General features: G+C 41.2%; 1 protein-coding gene across 1 annotated transcript; it reads right to left on the bottom strand.

Moving 5' to 3' along the window:
- Positions 1–3,029: 3,029 nt before the first annotated feature.
- Ugt35C1 (UDP-glycosyltransferase family 35 member C1) lies at positions 3,030–4,792 on the bottom strand. The gene is made up of 2 exons (XM_017246228.3): positions 4,517–4,792; positions 3,030–4,430 (listed from the first exon to the last, which is right to left on the bottom strand). The coding sequence occupies exons 1-2, from the start codon at positions 4,761–4,763 to the stop codon at positions 3,124–3,126; spliced, it is 1,554 nt and encodes a 517-aa protein (XP_017101717.2). The 5' UTR covers positions 4,764–4,792; the 3' UTR covers positions 3,030–3,123.
- Positions 4,793–19,095: the final 14,303 nt, after the last annotated feature.

Raw genomic sequence — 19,095 nt, 5'->3', positions numbered from 1 at the left:
TAAGCATGGCGCTGGCCTGAAACTTACTTCATTTGCGTTTATGTGATTTTCTGCTCTAATAACTTTAAGTAGAATGAAAGGCTTATCCAGCAATAAAAAAAGGCCTACATAATAATCATAGTAATACGAAAAAACGAGGCTTTTTGCTGCCAAACGCCAACATTTACTATTTTTCCAGCCTTGTTGGTGGCTATTTAAATGTACGTACAAGTTAAATGGTAAATGTATTTGAATTCCTTTAAGGAATATCAATCAGCACTTGTTGGACTTCCGGCTTAGAAGGTCGAAGTCCACTTTTGGCAACTTTAAGCCTTCGGCCACCGCTTACCGTCAGTCGTTTGGGTCTTAACTGTGGCATTAACGGCATAGACTCGCCACTAAGTAGTAAGTAGTCAGCCACACGACGCCACTAACTTACTCACTCGAGGGGGGCTCCGACCTCTCCGCACAGTCGCTCTTGGTCATTCAACGTTTGTTGGCCGGGTAATTATGTTGTGCGTGCGAGATTTATGCGCAGACCCCCGAGGGTCTCGGACCATGGGACGTGGGCTGCCACCAAGAGTGCTCGGGGCAAAAACGTAAGCCCGCCCAGGATTAGAAGGTGCAAAGACGCCATTTTCGGATGCCGCCGCCGTTGCATGTGTTGCAAATAAATTGACTGTCTGCGGCGATGAGCAAACAAAGCGGCCCGGGCTGTCCGAGACCGAGCGCGGGTCCGAGCCCATGACCAGGTCCTGTTCATGGCCACTAAATAAGCAGGATCGTGTAGGTGCAAATGGGCCGCCGTATGTGTGTGTGCGCGGTTATCTGGTATGCGTGCCATGGGCGTAGTTTCAGGGGATAACATAGCTGGGCTGCCTGGTCATACATTGATTTTGAATTCATTGCCCATGGAGGAGGTTGATGCTGTGAATGGGCATAGTGGGTTGAAACAACAATTGAGAATGGATTTTCCAGAATAGAAAAGGTTTCAGCAGAAGGACTTTAAAGTCGTGAACTAGGACTACTATGACTATATTTAACCTTTCCCTTAATCCTTGTATCCCCGCCTAACTACAACCTTGTGCTCTGAGTAAGTATCTGTGGAAGTCGCTTCAATATTCAATATTGCAGGCTCGTCCTGTGCGTGCGTGCTTTGAAATTAAATGTCGTTATAAGTAGGCATTTATATACAGAGTGAGAAGGCCTCTATATGAAGCAACACCAACACATAGACATACGCCAGTATAAAATATCCTTACGCCGTGTCAGCCGTGTGTTCGTGTACTGCTGTGTGTGTGGGGGAGTTTGTCTTTCAACACACAAAACAAATATTGAATGAGAAATAAACGCAAGCTAAATAATACAGAGCGTCTTCCTTTATTCCCCACATTTGCCAGTGAAGCAGAGTAAGTTGATTCTAAAGAAAGCTGACGCTGTCATTAACTTCGATAGACTTTTATCTTTCAGCCAGGACTTTCCCCTCTCCCTGATCTGCATCGCAATTTGTATTGTTTCATGATGTGGCCATGTCGGCTAAGTAAATTCCTGTCGGCCTGGTGAATAATTTTCCTAAATTTTTGGTAAAATGTAGGCCACTGTATACACACGAGTTGTCTTGAAAACTAAAATAACAAAAGAAATTCTCTTAATTTCCAAACGATAATGTTTTTCTATTCAAAATAAACACTAAACAGGTTTATTGACGGTACTGGGTTTGGAAGTAAAGGAGGATTGGATTGTTATGGCCAATTCTCCGAGACTGGGTCCAAGACCCTTGACACTCATCTAATTATCCTCTCAATTATAAACCGAATATCCACCGCTGCTTTTGTGGGCCAGGCGCCCAGTGCATTCAAAATTAGTGACATGGCGCATGCATTAGTGGGCATTGCAGCAATCGATGGCAAAGCAAATCATTGTCATTGCTGGGTGCCACCACACCCCAAAAACGTGCACCCAAGACCCTGTCATGCCGGGCGCCTAGAGCTGTGCCCGCAACCCCAACCCTGCGCTCCATGCAATTTCCGCACAAGTTTGTGGCTGTCGTGGCGCCCAAGTCGTGTGCTGCAAATGTAATGAGCTTTAATCATAATTGATTTAGTGTGTGAGCTGCTGCCTGTCATCAATGCCAGCCGATTTATGCGCTGCTATAAACTTGGCAGACAAACGACGGGCACCGCTCCCTCGAATGCCGCTGCTGAGTTCATTTTTCAAAAGCGGCCAAAAGTTGCGCCGCTTTGCAGCTCAACACTCGCTTATTGACTTATAGCCGAGCCAAGAGCCGGCAAAGGGGGAAGGTCGATGCCTGCCACAAAGCCAAAAGTTTTCGGCGATTCCATTTCCACTCCTTTTGGCCTTCTTCTTTTATCCTGTTCTGGCCCGTCACCATTTATCGCCCTTTCGCTCTTGGACTTTCGGGGGACAAGTAATGCGAGTGTATGCAAATATTCTCCAGCCCGGGAAAAGTTTCACAATGGAAATGCGAGGCCTTTCACTCCGTCTTTCAACGTTATGTGCATTTAACAACAGCTTAAAATCAATTGCAATATTGATATGGCATCGTCGGATTTGGCAATAGATTTATATTGCTAAGGACTCAATTTTTGCGGCTGGCGAAAATGTTTAAATTATGCGAATGGGATGAATATTATTTATATACCTTTTTTTTTTAGAAAATAAAAGCTTTAAAGCGGTTCAATGTGTTAGTAAAAAAGGGGCTTTCGAATTATTAAAAAAAAATCGAAAGGGCTTAAGGTGTAACTCTCATCGGCTATTATCTATTATTTATTTATTTAATTATCTTTTTCTTTCAGACATAACTCCAGTCTTTTGGGTCATGAAGCGAAAACTGTCCAATATCAATGTTTGAAGAAACCAGGTTTCTGCTGACTGTAATCGGAAAAGTTCATTACCTTCAGCAGGCAGAGCACTACATTTTGGGTGCTCTGCTCTGATTATCAAAACCCATAGGAGTCCAAGGCGGTGTTCCCCGAAACATTCAACCCCAATACGTCACATACTCCTTATCAATGATAGAACAATCTAAATTATGGCAATAAAAATAATATATTTTCAACAAGCGAAGGCGATAAGACTGATAAGACTACGAGGCACTTAAAACAGCAAACAATAAACAAAGCTCTACTGTTTTTTTAGCTTATCAGCGTGGGGGCACTTTTTAGGTTTGCTTCGAATCAATTTACTGGACAGTTTGATGAGGATGAGAATAGCCAGAATAGGTACTCCCAAAAGTACTGCCAGGGTATCCAGACTGTGAAGCTGGAAGAAGTTAAGATCCCTGGCTGATGATCGCAGATGAGGGGCACCCTTGTGTCGGAGTACATACTCCGTCCACCAGACAGCGCGTTCCAAAGCAGGTTGCGGCTGATCCCGATACTGCTCTCCGAGGGAAGCTGCCACTTTTGCAAAACTGGGCGTAGATAAAATCTTTTGGATAGACTCTTCCAATTCTGATTGCTTTAGATTGTTTAGATCTAGTCCCAATCCGAAACCAATTCTCTGGGCGCGTCCAACATTCATGAACTGGTCATAGAAGACCGGCAAGCCCAGCACGGGCTTTCCAAAATAAATACTTTCTATGGTGCTCAACAAGCCTCCATGGGTGATGAACATTTTTACATTGGGGTGTGCTAGGATGTCGGGTTGGGGATACCACTTCTTAATCAATACGTTGTCTGGTTTTTCCGGCATATCATCGTCCTCGAATTTCCACAACACTCGCTGCTTCAGCTTGGCAAATGTTTTCAGTAACGTTTCCCGGGTCTCCTGCGGAAGATCCTTGCTCTTCACATTCGATCCCATGGAGAAGTAGATCACTCCATGTTTTGATTCTTCAATAAACGTTTTAATGTCCTCGGGCAGCGGCTTCGGTTTGTGGGAAATGTGCAGTCCGCCCACCTCAATCATGTTGGGCAAAAAGGGCCGTGGGTGGCTCAGAGAAAAGTGCTGACCCAGCAGAACCAGGGAAAAACTATCCATAGCCTCTTCCATTGTTTTCTTGGCGTTCGGGAAATACTTTTTGTAAACCTTTTGCATTTTTGGCAGATGAACCCAATGGCGGTGAATTAACTCTACAGCAGCTTCGTATTGGTTCTCCAGACGTTCCAAAAATGTCATTTTACTGGTACGGGGAGAGGTCACTAGTGGGTTATAGGACAGCGGGGATATATTTCCGAAGGCTTCGTCGACCTTCTCATCTGCTCCGAAACTCGAAAAGCCCGCCAAAGTTGCGTTGAAGTGCTGCGCTAGGGCATAAAGAGGTTCCATTTGAAGCATCTCTGCCAGCACAAGATCGAAGGTCTCTCCAGAGTCCAGTAGCTTCTTAACACCTTCATCTTCCAAAGTAATTTCCGTAATTTTGATCATCATACCGTCAAACGCGTTTAGTTGTTGCCACAGAGTAGGTTCATTCAGCGAGCCCAACATTTCTACAATTTAAAAGCGAGAATAAAAGTTACTGTTGTACTTCTGCTTTAAAAAGCCCTTGTATTAGGCTCTGTAACTGATAACATACCATCATTGTATTCGTGAACTTTAAGGGCCTCGATGAACCTTATGTTCGGATACGGCTTATTCTTGAAAGCGTTGATCACAGTGACCTGGTGACCTTTGTCGGCCAAAGCCTTGAAATAGGACTCCACAAAGATGTACTGCGACCGACCCGGAAACGGCAGAGTCGCCAATATCTTGGCGCTCTCGGTTTCGAGCATCTGGGCGCTGAGCGCACAAAACACAACGGCAACGATAGTAAAAAATCTCATAGTTACTCGACGAGTCTCAAGCAACGACTAAAAATGCCGATCACCAAGACTCTTTTTATAAGTTGAGCTTTAGTAGATAGCCAGTGAGCTTTTTTGGATTCGAAAAGTAGCGTATCATGCTTATGAAGGAATAACTTTTGCATTTTCATCGTTAATACCCCTATAAAAAAGAGAATTCTCTATGGAATCGAAAGAGCGCAGAGAATTAATCTCATTTAAAACGAGGGTATTCCAAACACACTATATGTCCGCCGACTTACGGTCCCACAGCGGCTAATGATGAAATTGAACCTTCTTTCAAGACAAACAAACTACTTCACGAGTTTGTATTAGTTTGTATGAGCTGAATACCCCTTTCTGCTAAACTTTTAGTGACATTCGGGGACGGTACTGAATCAGGTTATAATATAGCCAAATTATTCGAAAGTGTTTAGGCAAAAAAACTTTGGTTTTAATAAGAATGGTGAAATACAAAAACCTTTAACAAACAATGTGAAATTTATTGTAAAATTTTTACACAGGGCTCTTTTTTGAAAATTTAAATCACCTCTTGGGGAATATCAAAGAACAATTAAGCGGACTGCAGCCTGAGTCTTCGGAATAATGCAAACAACCAACTAATTCATGCTGAACAGTGAGCTTAAATTTCTCAAAACACAAACCCGAAAATGGTTGGCCAGAAGTCAAGACTGGCCACGGGTCTGAAGCAAAAGGAAGATTTTGTCTTGGAACAGTCAAGACAATCATTTGTCAGCTGCAGCTCCTCTGATTGGCCATTTAGTTATGCGCCATCATAAAGATAAGCAAGCAAGTCCAAGTCACATTCGGATAAGTCTGGGGAAAGTACCACGAAACTTAAGGGACGAGTCAGCCATACACCAGAAATTCATTAAACAAAATCAAAAATTACTAGGAAAATTTAAATATTATTGTTTAAACATAAAAGTAATTTTTTTGAGAAATACGATCTCGATTACAAACCATCATATTTGTTTACTGTCAGTTAAACATCGAATATATAATAAAAATACTAAAACTTTTTGCAAGTGCATTCGAAAGATCTGAGACTTGACATTCATTAGCACTGACCGGGCTGTCAGCTGTCGCCCTCGGTCCATGGTCCAAGCTCCTGTCCTTAGGTTAGTTAGTGCAAAATGCAAATTTTCATGGCTGCACTTCACTTGCTGCTTGAAGGCTCGATCTTGTGGCCCACCTCACTCTTGGGGGTGCCTGGCCGCCTCTACCAAAAGTTCTCGACTTTGGCTTTTTGTTTGTTTAATAAATTTGCCTCGGCAAAGACAATTTTAAATTCTTCTAGCAATTGGCAAACAGCAGCCCCAGCCACAGCCCAGGGGCAGCAGCAGATGATGGAATGGGCGGTAGGGAGAAGTTGGATTCGGGTCCAAAGCGGATGCAACCCCATTACCGAGGGCCGAGGACAAAGGAAACCAATTAACAGACGCCATTGTTTCACTTGGTAATTCAACTAAATTGCATGGCATTGCAAGCTGTAAGCAAATCTACAGGAGCTCCAGTTTCCTCCCATAGCCCCTATAGCCCCATATCCATTTTGGGAGTGGCTCAGGAGTTGAGTGGGTTTATTGGCACAACATTGCCGGCAATGTGTGTGTCGGTGGACTCGAAGGTGGAGGTGTTGAGTGCCGAAAGATAACTGGCAGCGGTAGCGAGTGGAAACAAATGAGTCGGAAGGAAATTAGAAAGGAGCATTGTAAAGAAAGCACACTTTCATTGTAATGTAACTGGTGTGGTCTTCCTTTTGATTCTCGGCGGAGAAGTAAAACGCATGCTACTAATTAAAACCTTTTGGGGAATTGTTTTAAATCGTAAGGGAAAAGTCTTAAAATTTGAATAAAGTAAGTAAAGTAAAATTACTAATTAAATTTTAGACTTTAAGTTTCAAAAACAAAAATGTCAAAAAGAAACAGCCTAGTTTTTAGTTGGTTTCAATAGCTACGAGAAACTAATACCCAATCCTGAACCGCAACCAGAGCCAGAATTTGGTAACCAGGAACTTTTCATTAGCATTTGCTATAACAGCTCCACTACCACTCTATTTGCCGCCTCCGAAAACACCGAACCCCCAGCTAGCATCATGGGATCCAAGAGCATTTTGAGCGGTGCAAACATTTTCATTGGTTTTTCTTTTTCGGGCCGAAAGAGTGGCATGGGCGGAAGTATAGGTTGGCGGCGCATTTGAAGCGCGTCGAAAATGCATTTGTTCTGCGTCGGATCGAAAACGGTTTCCCCATTCGGGATGATTATCCTGGGCCAGGGTTTGTTCCTCCTCTTTGAGTCGGGTGTATGAGCGAGCCTGCTTATTCGTATATGTGCGTGTGGTCCGAGTCTCTGTGTGCCTGTTTGCCAGGATAAACGACGTAATCCACCCGAAATGGAACTTTTCACATTTAACTGCTGCTGCTGCTGCTGCTTCTCCATGCTGACGTTCGCTTCAAAATGGGTTGGGCGGTTAAAAGTTGGCCAGGAGATTCAGTTAGGGTGGAAGGTGGCCGGGAAGAGGCGCTGGAGCAACACGGGACGGTCTAACTTGGCCGGTGAAAAGTGCGAAGTGCCAGAGCTGATAATGAAAACTTGAATCATTGTAGGCAAACTGCAATTCCTGGACGAACACAAGAATGCAACTAGGCGACTACGTAACATTCTAACTACTTATTTGTTTGTTTTTTTATTTATAAATAAATAAAGTCCCTACGAATTACAGCTTTCATAGCTCCGCCTCCCTTTAAATTTATTAGATTTTCAAAAGTTATTTTTATTTGAAAGCCAATATATTCGAAAACTAAAAGGACCCCTTAAGACATACGAGTTCAAGCCAGGGAGTCTTTAGAAAAACCCTTTTCATAAGGCAGCGCATCGCAGAATGCAGGCGAGTCATCTGGACAAAAGAAGAGCATGACCTGGGTCCTTGGTCTCCAATTGGAGACTATATCCATCTCTCTTTCTTGCGGCCTCCCCTTCTCTTTCTTTTCTGTGGGTAAAGTGTTTTCGTTTCGTTTTCGTGGTCCGTTGCGTGCCAAATCTATGAGAGCGTGCGATGGCCGCAAAAAGTTGCAGGACAGAATGAGGATGCCTGGTTGAAGATGGGCAGGCACTGTAAAAAAAATATTTCTCAATATAAAGCTAGTATAAAGCTGTCTCTTAGTATCCCCGCCTAGATCTATGTAGAACTTTTCTCAGTGCAGCATCGATGTTAAAGGAGTGGGATGGAGTTGTTCCTGATACGGGGAATGGAGAATGAGAAGGACGAACAGTGGGGGACACTGGCTATTGCCTGCGTCAACCTTTAGTAGCCTTTTGATGACTTTTTGCTGGCGTTGTTGTTGCTTCAGCCGCTGCTGGATGCTACTGCTGGGGAAACTTTTGGTGTTGTTGGTGGAACCGCAATTTTCTTGTTGTAGTAACACGCCCCATTGTTCTTGTTCTTGTTGCTGTGGCTGATGCTGTTGCCGCTGTCGTTGATGGCGTTCAAATGAAAACTTTTCCAATTATTGCGGTGAGCCAGCTACGAGAAGGAGACAACACCGGCCAGCATCGGGTGCTGGCTTGTAAAAACGAAAGAAAAAAGGGAATTCCGGCTGAAAGAAAAATCATGGGGCAGACAAACAAGTAAATGAGCATCAAATCGAACTCGTGCGGCGCATAATGAGTGCTCTGTTCACCTCGGATTGGTTTAGGTCTTGGTTCTAGTTTTGGTGTTTTTTTTTATCTGGTTAGCTGTCTTTGTGGCCCGCCAAGCTCATTAATCTAATTTGATTTCGAAACTGCCCATGGGCTTGGCGAATTTAAAATGATTTCTAGCCTGACCTCGGGCCAAGGTGTATATCGATCAAATTTTCTGGCCCGCTCCGTCCTGAAGTTAATGATGATGACGCCCAGACAATGGGAAAAAGTGGCAGCCACTACAATGACAGTCACTAAGCTGCGGCACGCTTCATGACAATGCAATATTCCATTTCTCTAATCCAGAAGTAAGCTCCCTGCTGCCTGGCTGTCGCTAATACGCGACCGGAAGTGACGCCATATTGTTTTTAGCGCTTTGTTCTTTCTATACCCTTTTTTTGTGAAGTTATTCGGAATTGGATATGACCTAATCTTTAAATAAATAAAAAATAAAAAAATAAAAACCATTTAAAAAAACAAAATTTAGTTTTTAAAAAATTTTTTCGTTTTGTAAGTATTTCATTATTTGATGTTTCTTTTGTTTTTGCCTTCTACTGCCTAGTTTTCACCAATGATGACAATCACCTTTTTCTATTGTACTTCTCACTGGACAGAGTTTTGTAACTAGAAACGAATTTAACTCAAGGAAAAAGGGATATAATTTTGTTTGCACTCGGAAGTTTTTTGTTCTTTGCAGCTAAGGCACTTGGTTAAATCCCTTTTGCCTAACAAAATCACCAAATTGATTAATAATGGTCGTCATCCTCATTGGAAACATGACTCGTTGTTTGTGGAAAAGTTTAATTAAACTTTAAGCGTTTGTTGCATTAGCATTGCCGCCCAATATTTCCATCGTGGGCGTTTTTTGAGACCGGTATATATGTGTCGATTAATTACGCGTCTCGACGGCCCCAATGTTGCCAAGTTTAATTAGTTTCGCTTTTAATTGACAGTTGAAAAAGTTCCAGGCAGCCTGCCGCATGTCAGTTCGAAAAGGCGAATGGTGTAGTAGTGCTAATAGTGGGGTTGCGAGGAAATTAAAAAAAAAGAGCTCCAAGAAGTCCATTAGAGTTTTCAGCGAAAACTAACAAGAGAATACACCAACTATTTCTTGGATTTTCCAAACTTGTTCTCGTTTAAGAGTATAAATAGTATAAAATTTCCCACATTAATATTTGATAAAGAGTTATGGGAGTTAATTTAACATTTTTTTAAGTTTATTCTCGGAACGCGTAACTCCTTCTCATGATTTATGGCACTTCCAGATTGCATGCCAAGCTAAGTGAAGGAATTTCCATTTAAAAAGTCAATGAAACACACATTTACACATTGTCTTAATTGCTTGGGCCAAGATGTGTTCCATCTTGAATAGACCACGCCTGTCGTTAGCCAGAGACTTAAATACTTGCTGCTTCCGTGCCATCCCCAGTCCCCCATTATTCCTTACCCATATCCATATGGTAGATTCCCACATTTGTGGCTTTAGTCTGTCTGCTGTGGCAATAACTGTTTCTGCTTCTGTTTCTTGTTGCGTAAGTCAACAGTCGCAATGTTGTGTTAATGTTGGCTATACGTTTTCCCTCTCCTGCCAGCGTGCGCCACTGAATGTCCTGTCATTTGTTGACCAAATAAGTACATGGCAAGCAATTTGTATTTGTTTTACTTCTGCCAAGTGCTGAGTCCTGTCCAGTTCTCCAGCTCGCCAGCTTGCTGCACGCACCGAAACCAGATCCGAAGCCAAAAAGCAAAGGACTCAACTAATTTCATATTAAAACATCGTTTTGCATGCAGGAACAGAAGCAGCATCAGCACTCCAAGAGCCAGGACACGCTTTATCCGTTCTCCTTCTAATGAATTTGATGTCCAGGCCGAAAAATTCTTTGGCCTCTACCTCGTGTGTGTTTGTGAGGGGTCACATAATTGTCGGCCTCATTCCAGCCAGCTGTCGGGAGACAATGGAGCCAACAATGCAATTAACATTTATGGGATTTTTTAGACATACCCTTCTTGTGCCTGAAATTCTCCGCCCCCAAGGGGCTTAACTCTACGGGGCCGAAATCAAAGTCAGTTCGATAATCCAATGAGCCGGTTTTTCATTCCGCATCTCTTCTTTTCCACTCATCCAAACGATCCATAATAAATTGCAAATAAATAGACACTGAAAGTGAATTACAAATGAGCCGTGCTCGGTGAAGCGCAGCCAAAAAAAGAAAATAAATAAATAGGAGAAAAAAAAACCCTAAAAAGGGACACCAAAGCGACTAAGAAACCCCGAATTATCGCAAATTTTTACTCATTATTGGGGCCAGAAGGGCGGCACATAAATTTATGGGCTGTCCTTTTTTTCGTTCCGATCAGGAAATTGCCCAAACCAAAAAGCCAACCTTTAGATGATTCACTGACAGAAATTTATATTTCGGACAGCAACATTTATGGCATTTGAAATAAAGTATAGTTTTATTCCTTAAAGGGCATATGTTTCTCATGAGTTTGTATTCTTATAATTTCCTAAGTTTAAAGCTTTGGTTTTTGGTCAGTGTTCCATTTAATTCAAACTCCGCTCAAATGCTTCTAATCAAAGAAGAAATTCGTCAGCTGATATATAATAGTATGCCCAAGCCTATATGTACATACATATGTGTACATTCCAGAGCAATGGTTCTTGCAAGGGTCGTGTGTGAATATTTACGTTTGCCTATTTTAAACTGGTAATAATGTAATAAGCCTCTGGACGCATCATCTGTCTGTGGCATTGGTATTCGAACTGGGTTCGTAGAATTGGATGTGAAACTGGTGATGATTGAAGCTGCAAATCAATCATAAGCCAAAACGCAATATATTGGCCAAGGAGGCGTCTGAATAATGAAAACTTTACGAGCCATAAATCATATATGAGAGAAGCCTTATTAACTTTGAATAAATGTGCACATTTGAATAAATACATACATGTTTTAAATGAATATACATATTATATAAAAGGTCAATGGTTGTAAAAACAAACATAATATATCTTCCATAAAGAATGAAATATTAATGATGTGCCCAAAATAATAACTTTGATTTAATTTCATTTCTGATTCACGATTTACGGCTCTGCGATCCTTTCCTTTTGGCTTGCGAATATGCATTTCCAATCGGATTTCCGTTGGCTTTGTCGCACGCCTTGATTTCTCATTTATCGACTTTCCACTTTATTTGACCGGGCTCATTGGAGGAATGACCAGACCAGACAGTCGACAGTCGACATCGTGTTTTATAGGTGTCACGCCCCCCCCCGGCTAACGATTCGTACTCAGCGCCCACTTTGCGGTTGAGTGGGGCATCATTATTATGCCATGCACAGTTATGTGCCTGACCCGAACGAAAAAATATGTAAAAGGGCCGCGCAGAAATCCTTTAGCATTCTTTATTTTGTTCCTGGCTTGCGTTACCCTAGCCCCAAATTTGACATATAAAATTCAACTTTTGTGTGGAATTTTTGAGTTTGTCTGTGGGTGGTTGGGCTGCCGAAGAAAGTCGGAGAAAGTCGCAGTGAGTGTGTGTGTGCCTAATGTCAACTTCTGGGCACCGCCTCGGCAGCAGCTCAATTTCGGTTTATGTTAATTTAAACATGTGCCGCTATGCGCATAAAATATGAACTCAACCTCCCGCCCAGCTTTTTCTCTTAGCTTTTCCCGAAGTTTTTTACTTCACTTTTTGGTTGCTGCCGAAACTTCAGTTCAGAAAGGATATCCAGAGTGTCCGAGTTGCCTTGTGCCTTGTGCCCTGGCCTTGTTATTTGTTCATTGTAGTTTCGGGTCAAGTTAGTTTTATTTTAGTGTGTGTGTGCGAAAAGATTTTCCTTTTCTCCTTTCACTTCTTTCTCCTCCGTCGCTGCTGCTGCTTGTGATCTTTGGGCGTAGCGGGGGGCGTGGCACGTCTGGCGTGTGTGGCCAAGTGATTTGTATCAGTGTACTGGTCATGTGTTTGCCAGTATATGTGTTTGTATATTTTCTCTGATTTCTTCTTGTTGATTTTTATGTTAGCATACTTTTTTTTTTGCCCGTATGGGTCTGACAAACAAGCTTGTCCGTAGATATGCGTTAGTACATATTCGGTTATAAGTCGTTATTTCGACTGAGGTGCTTTAATAGGTCTTGTTTCATAAATTTTATATACACAAGTGTATGTATTTGTTGGTGTGGATGCCGAAAGAGCTCCATTTGGTTGGTCTTATTAGTTGGATGGAGTTGATGCAATTTTGTAATAATACTGTAAACTGTGAATGTTTTAATAAATATTTTTCAAAATTCTATAAAATTTTTTATATAGGCTTACCTATTAAGAACGTGGGCAAATATTAAATATTATTTCTGTACCTATTTGTATTGCAGGTCATCTGTGTGCCGTTGTTATCCTTGTTTAGAGAAAAATCCTATTTCTCTTTCAATTGTGAAAAAAATGTTGAGATTAGTGCTTATTCTAGGAAAAGCACACCCAAAAAATCCCTTGAACTTGTAACAAAATTATGTTTGCTTACATGATTTTAGGTTACATCCCATTTACCTTTTTTTGCTTTGAAGGCAACACATAAGCCAACAATTTTCATATTTTTTAGTCCCATTTGTTGTGCATGGGATGTATGTTTCATTTGAGTAAATTGAAATTCCGGCAAGAGTTTTGGTCAAAGCAAAGGCCACATATTTATCATATTATATATAATCTTCTAATTATGGAAAATTTTAATTAAATGCCCAAGTTAGCATTTTTGTGTTGTGCCTTAATTAAAATTTCGTAGAAAAAAGGAAAGGTATGTGTTTCGAGAAAGAGCGCCTCCCGTCTGAGCTGAGGGAGGGTCCTGCCTAAAGCTTTCATAGCTTTTGTCGTGTCCTCGGAACATTTGTCAATTTATATTGCTTTTACTTGCCCTTTCCCTCTATCTCTCCCTCTTTCCTCTAACTGGGAAAATTTTTCGCTGCTTGGGGCATTTATCAAAGCAATTGCCATAAATTTGCAAGTGCCCCAACAGATTAACAGTCGAAACAGGCTATCACTTCATCTCTCTGCCCCGCGTTCTGGCCTCTTTCCCTGCGAATCACTCTTTGTGGCCAACTAAATGCAAAATTAACTGCATTCGGCCGATCCGATTTGGTGAGTGTGTGTTTAGAGGATATTTGACCCCCCAAATGGTAAAGCAGCCGGCACTTGAAACTTTCCCATAATTTTCTCCACTCCCCTCGCTCACTCCATTTCACTGAATTACTAAACGCACACATACACACATATATGTACAGTGAACACTAAGCAAACACACAATTGCTGGCTAATTGTATTGGTAATGCGCATGAAAGCTTTTGATTATGGCCGCCATCGTAAGTCTACAATCCCTCGCTGCGAATGCTGGTTCTCATTCCATCTCTGATTAGCTTTTACAAATTGCAACAGTGTCATTTGTAACACAGCAACAACAATGGATGGTAACAAAGGGCCACACTGCATTTAATTTATTTCCAGTGCAGCAGCAGCAACACCACCAACAACAACAACAATAGTGGCAGAAACAAGCTAGTGCAACACCACGGCAACACAACAACAATGAGTCACTGTTGTGTGCGTATTATTGGCTTAGTGCCGAAAAAGTGTCAATGCATAAAATATTTATTGCCTGACCAGGCACAAACATAAACGAACCGTTGTAACATCCTGTCCACCCCCTAGAACCACGTTCCACCGACTACCCACCAGTATTTCACTTAGATCTGGCAAAGCTGACAATAAATGTGGGGATACGAAATTCAATCAAACAACCAATTAAATTGAAATCGAATTTAAGTTAATATAATGTACTAAAACATTCTAAAATGAGGAATTTAAACAGAAAAGGATACCTTTATTGGGATATTGAATTGAAATAGTCCAATGTATGAAACTGAAGAATAATAAGCTGAACATAAGAGTTCTGAATCAGAACTTCTGATGCGATTTAATACAGTTGTTATAGCTAAAATAGTATTATTTAAACCAATAATTTACAAATATTTCCATATATTTCAGTTAACCAATTCAATTATTTTGGTCAATTAATTGCTGCACTTCTGGCTACTCTTTGGATTTGAATTTTGTGACAGCACCTGGAAAATCATGGCAGCTCAACCAACTGAAATCATGATATCAATTTTCTTGCTGCAAACGCCATTCCACAGCTCAGTGGCAATTAAGCAACTCCTCCAACATGCAACTTCCAATTTTGCAAAATAAACAAACTTCGTTCAAGACAAACAAAGTGACAGCCGGATGGACAATGGCAACTGTTCGATGCTCCTGCTGCAATGCTGCTACTGCTTTAAAATGTTCATCTCATCTGGTCTTCTCCTCAGACTGGACTGCTAATCAACGGCCAAGCCCAAACGACTATCATTTATCTCAAGCTTTTTGGGTTCGCTGGCGAGTAAATGCCAAAGTTTTTCCTCATTCTCCTTCTCGGTGCCGACATCAGTTCCTCTTCCGGTTTTATTTTTTGTTTTCTTCTTAAATTAATCGATTTAATTGAAGGCTCCAGGAAGTAAGGAAAAGTTTCGTTCACTGCGCCACGTTATTTCAGTTTATTTACAATTGAAATTTTCCCAGAAAGGAATGCACTAAAAGAAATGTTTAATTAAAGAATAGTTTTTTTTAAATGTTTTTAATCTTTGATAATTCTGATGTATATGAAATATGATAAGACAATACATAAGTTAATTTAAGTTACAAGTTCTAAAATATATTTTTCTTCGTGTAAAAACATAGCAAGCAAGAAACAAAGGGCTGCCAGTTATTTTGGGTGCGATTGATGCTGCCCGATGGGGAAAAGATGGAGCATTCAGCGACTGATGAAGGGTCTTTGCCTTGCAGGTCGGAAAGATGCTTAAAATGGCGCAGATTCCCAGGTAAAAAGAAAGTACTGTAAACTGGAATGAGGAACAGTGAGATGCAGTCCCATACCAAGGAAAACAACTACGCCGCCGGCAAGGTTACCCACCCACTGAAGTCGGACAGCATTCGTAAATAGTTTTTGCCTGCGAGTGAAAAGTAAACACATTTAGTTTAAGTGCAAATCGAGTTTGAATTTGCTTAAAGGTGAACATCGCCAGAGCAGGGTCCCAGCAAACCAACTTGCAGCTGCAAAAATGTGGCAGAAGCAACGCCTGCAGCGGAAGTAGTGGAAACTAACTAGATTTGCCAAATGCATTAAGCGAGAGCGAATCAGGAAAAAAATTTTGAACTCGTTGCAAATGTGTAGAAAATGGAGTGCTTTTTTCAAGTTACGACTAGAAGTAGGTCTATTTTGTCCTTAAAAAATTCAAGAACAAGAATCTAAGAGACCTAATAAATATACTACATTATTTGATTGCTCTATCTTAACTTTGGTTATCTAGGAGGATTAAATAATAAAATACTATAATACTTCGTTCATTTGGTCCCTAGTCCTAATCACACATACCATTACTTGAACTGGCGGGTATAGAGAATACTTTTTAATGGTCTACTGTCAACTATCTTCCGGCTTATACTACATTTGAGAGTGTCCTTTTTTTACCTCCGTCGAAAGCTGAACAATTCAATTAAATGGAGAGCGAAATTATATTTCAACTGCACACCGCGCGAAGTTTTGTTGCATATTGTCAGTGACAGTCGCAGTCGCAGTTGGCAACTAAAATAGAACTAATTCCATATGCCTTGTAGCCAATTTCCAAAGAGATAGAAGAACAGAGCGCATAGAGCATCTGCCCAACTTATGACATGAAAATAATGTGGGCGAAACAATGAATTATGCACTTGGAAATAAGTTTGGAGCTCGGCAGCTCCAGCTAAATTGGAACGCGCGACGATGCCATGGCCAACAAACCAGTTGGCAAATCACTCATAAATGGCCCAAAACTGGGCTGCACAACTTGCTAGTTGCAACCACAGGCCGGCAGCATTGGCTGGAAACTGTGAAAGTTTTCGGCTAGCTGGCAAATAGATGGCAGACAACGGCACCAACAAATTTCGGTGCCATAAAATGTAGCCAAATGCAAAATGCGTGCATGGGGCTCATAATAATTCATAAGCAACATTTTGCCATGGCACAGCGGAGCAGCCTGCCGCTACGAGTCCTTCTCCTTCACCCTCTGTTATTCCCCTGTGCATGTGCATGTGTGAGGCGTTATATTGCACAATAAACGCGTTAAGTTGAAAGTAATGCATCAACGTTTTGCGCGCGCCCCAAAAATAATGGCAACAACAGCGGCAACAATGCCGGGCATGTGCCTCCATATGTTGCATGCAGACAGACTGACAAGGATGGAGTGAACTGGATGAGTACAGGATGCGGATGAGGACGAGGACAAGGGCGAGGATGAGTATGAGTAGTAGTAGGAGTGCAGTCAGCTTTTGAAAGATGAAGGAGCAAATGAGGTTGCAAAGGCATCAGTGGAAACTGAAGCCAAATGCAACCAGCTAAAATGAAGTGAAGTGCGAAAAAGACATGAATATGTTTGCCAGCCAACGACTTAAAGGACTTGCCACCGATCTGCAGATTAAGAAATGAAGGATACTTATGAAGGAGGGAAGCCAAGCTCTACAAAATATGGCATGATGTAAGTCATTTGTTCGGATATTAAAAATGAAATGCAAGAGATGGTACTCCACACTTTATGTGTTGTCGCATTTCAGAAGCATTGGTAATAAGTTTTTGGTTCTTTTACTATTTAATATTTTTTCTTTTTTCCTTTAAAAAAAATTTGAATTTAAGTAACTTTGATACAATTCAAAAAACATTATTAATGTGGGCTGGCAAACAGGTCGTCAACAGCCCACCTGTCCACCTTTTTATAATAACAACGTCATTTGTTGACTTTGCTACATGCCCAGGGAGCGAGAAACACAATCAACAATTATTTTTGCCGGCAACATGAAAGTAAAATTATAATTAATAAATCCATCATTATGCTCCCCTGCTGGTGTTGCGTTTCCCGCCATCTGAACTCTGTTGATGTTTTTTGCTTTAAACATTCCCGATACTGGTGTCAGGGACAGGCAGTGCCACGCCCCCTGCAGTGTTAATAAAATGCGTGAAATTTCCATAGCCAGCTTGGGGGCGTTTATGCATCAGATGTGTTATGAATTTCAATGCAGGCAATCAGAAAAAAAAACTGAATTCGAACTGCAAAAAATGCTCAAAAAAAAAACAGAAAGTAACGCGTGAGGCTTACTGGCATTGAGTGCGTTTTTGCCATCGGTGAAAGGCTTTCTCTCCCCCTTTCTTTTAAACCTTTCTCCATGTCGCTTGTGAAGTTCTTGATGCTGGCGCTGACATTTCACATTACATAAACGTATTTATGCAAATGTACTGTGAGTCCTGCTACATGTTTGAATCCTGCTGCTCTTTTCTTCTGCTGCTTGTCCACCAACTACCATCTACCATCAACCATCTGGCTTCTTTATCACACCCACTGGTGGTATCTTTTTCCTTCGCCGTGTTTTGGGTTCAGTTCGTTTTTTGTCGATGCGCCATATTTGCATGCATTTTAAATGACTCGGATATCAATTTTGACATATCACTTGACAGCTTAAAAAGGTTTATGTATTTATACAAACGAACACGCCAAACTGACAGGCCTCTCTTTCGGTTCGCCAGCCTTTTCTTTCTTTTTCTCCCTCTTTCTTTCTCACTCTGTCTCTTTCAAACAATGAGTGTGGTCTTTCAGTGTGTGCGGGTTTCAGTTTTTTTTTTTTTGTCATAATAAAAAAGGCGGATTTTAAATTTATTGCTTCATTAAAGCTTAATACCCAACGGCATGAGTGTGCGTCTTTTGCATTCTCGTTTCCTCTTTATTCATGTATCAGGTGAAATATTCAGGATACGGCTCTCACTTTTTCTGCCCTCGTTTTTGTTATTTCCCTTTCGGTTTAAAACATTTGGGTGTGTTATTCAACCGGCTTTAAAACATTTGAAAGTCATGTTGCATTAGTCCCGATGTGTTTAGCTTAAATACTTTTGTTGGCGCCAATGTTTCATTGTTAAATATTAATACATTTTTAATTCAAATGTTTTGTGCCGCGCGAACATTAAATAAAACTGCACAACATACTCATCTAAAATTTACATTAGTTGGTATTAATATTAAAGCATCTTTAAACAAAAGAAACGAATGAAAGCGATGAATTTTTGACTTTAAATTATTAAAGACTTAAAGTGGTATTTTAAAATTAGACAGCCTGTTGAGGGAAAAAGGAAAAGTTAATCAAAATGCTAGACTTGGGGAGGGCAGAGGTCAATCCATTAGTTTGGCCCGCAAAGTCAAGCCGGGAAGCCAGAGTAAATAATTAAATTTGCTGCGTAAATAAAACTTTGAGTGGCCGCCAAAATGGCTGAGTTAAGCAAGAAGCTGGAACAAGCACTTGAACTGCTTGTCTGCAATGTCAAAGGCAGAAGCTCTCTCTCCTACTGCTCTCCTACTACACTTTCTCATCCCGTACCCACTCCAGTCCATCTTCTTCCCCTCCCAGCCTTTTGGCTGACAGCTACTCCGATTCTGAAGCTGCTTTCATTTGGCATTCAGTGAAATTGCTTTTATTAGCGTATAAATCAACAGTGCAAAAATCGTAGCATACTTTCCAGCATCCAGGCGTT

Source organism: Drosophila bipectinata, chromosome 3R (assembly GCF_030179905.1).
Source record: "Drosophila bipectinata strain 14024-0381.07 chromosome 3R, DbipHiC1v2, whole genome shotgun sequence".
Lineage (NCBI taxonomy): Eukaryota > Metazoa > Arthropoda > Insecta > Diptera > Drosophilidae > Drosophila > Drosophila bipectinata.
Note: the sequence above shows the minus strand (reverse complement) of the source record. Positions and strands in the feature narration are given on the sequence as shown.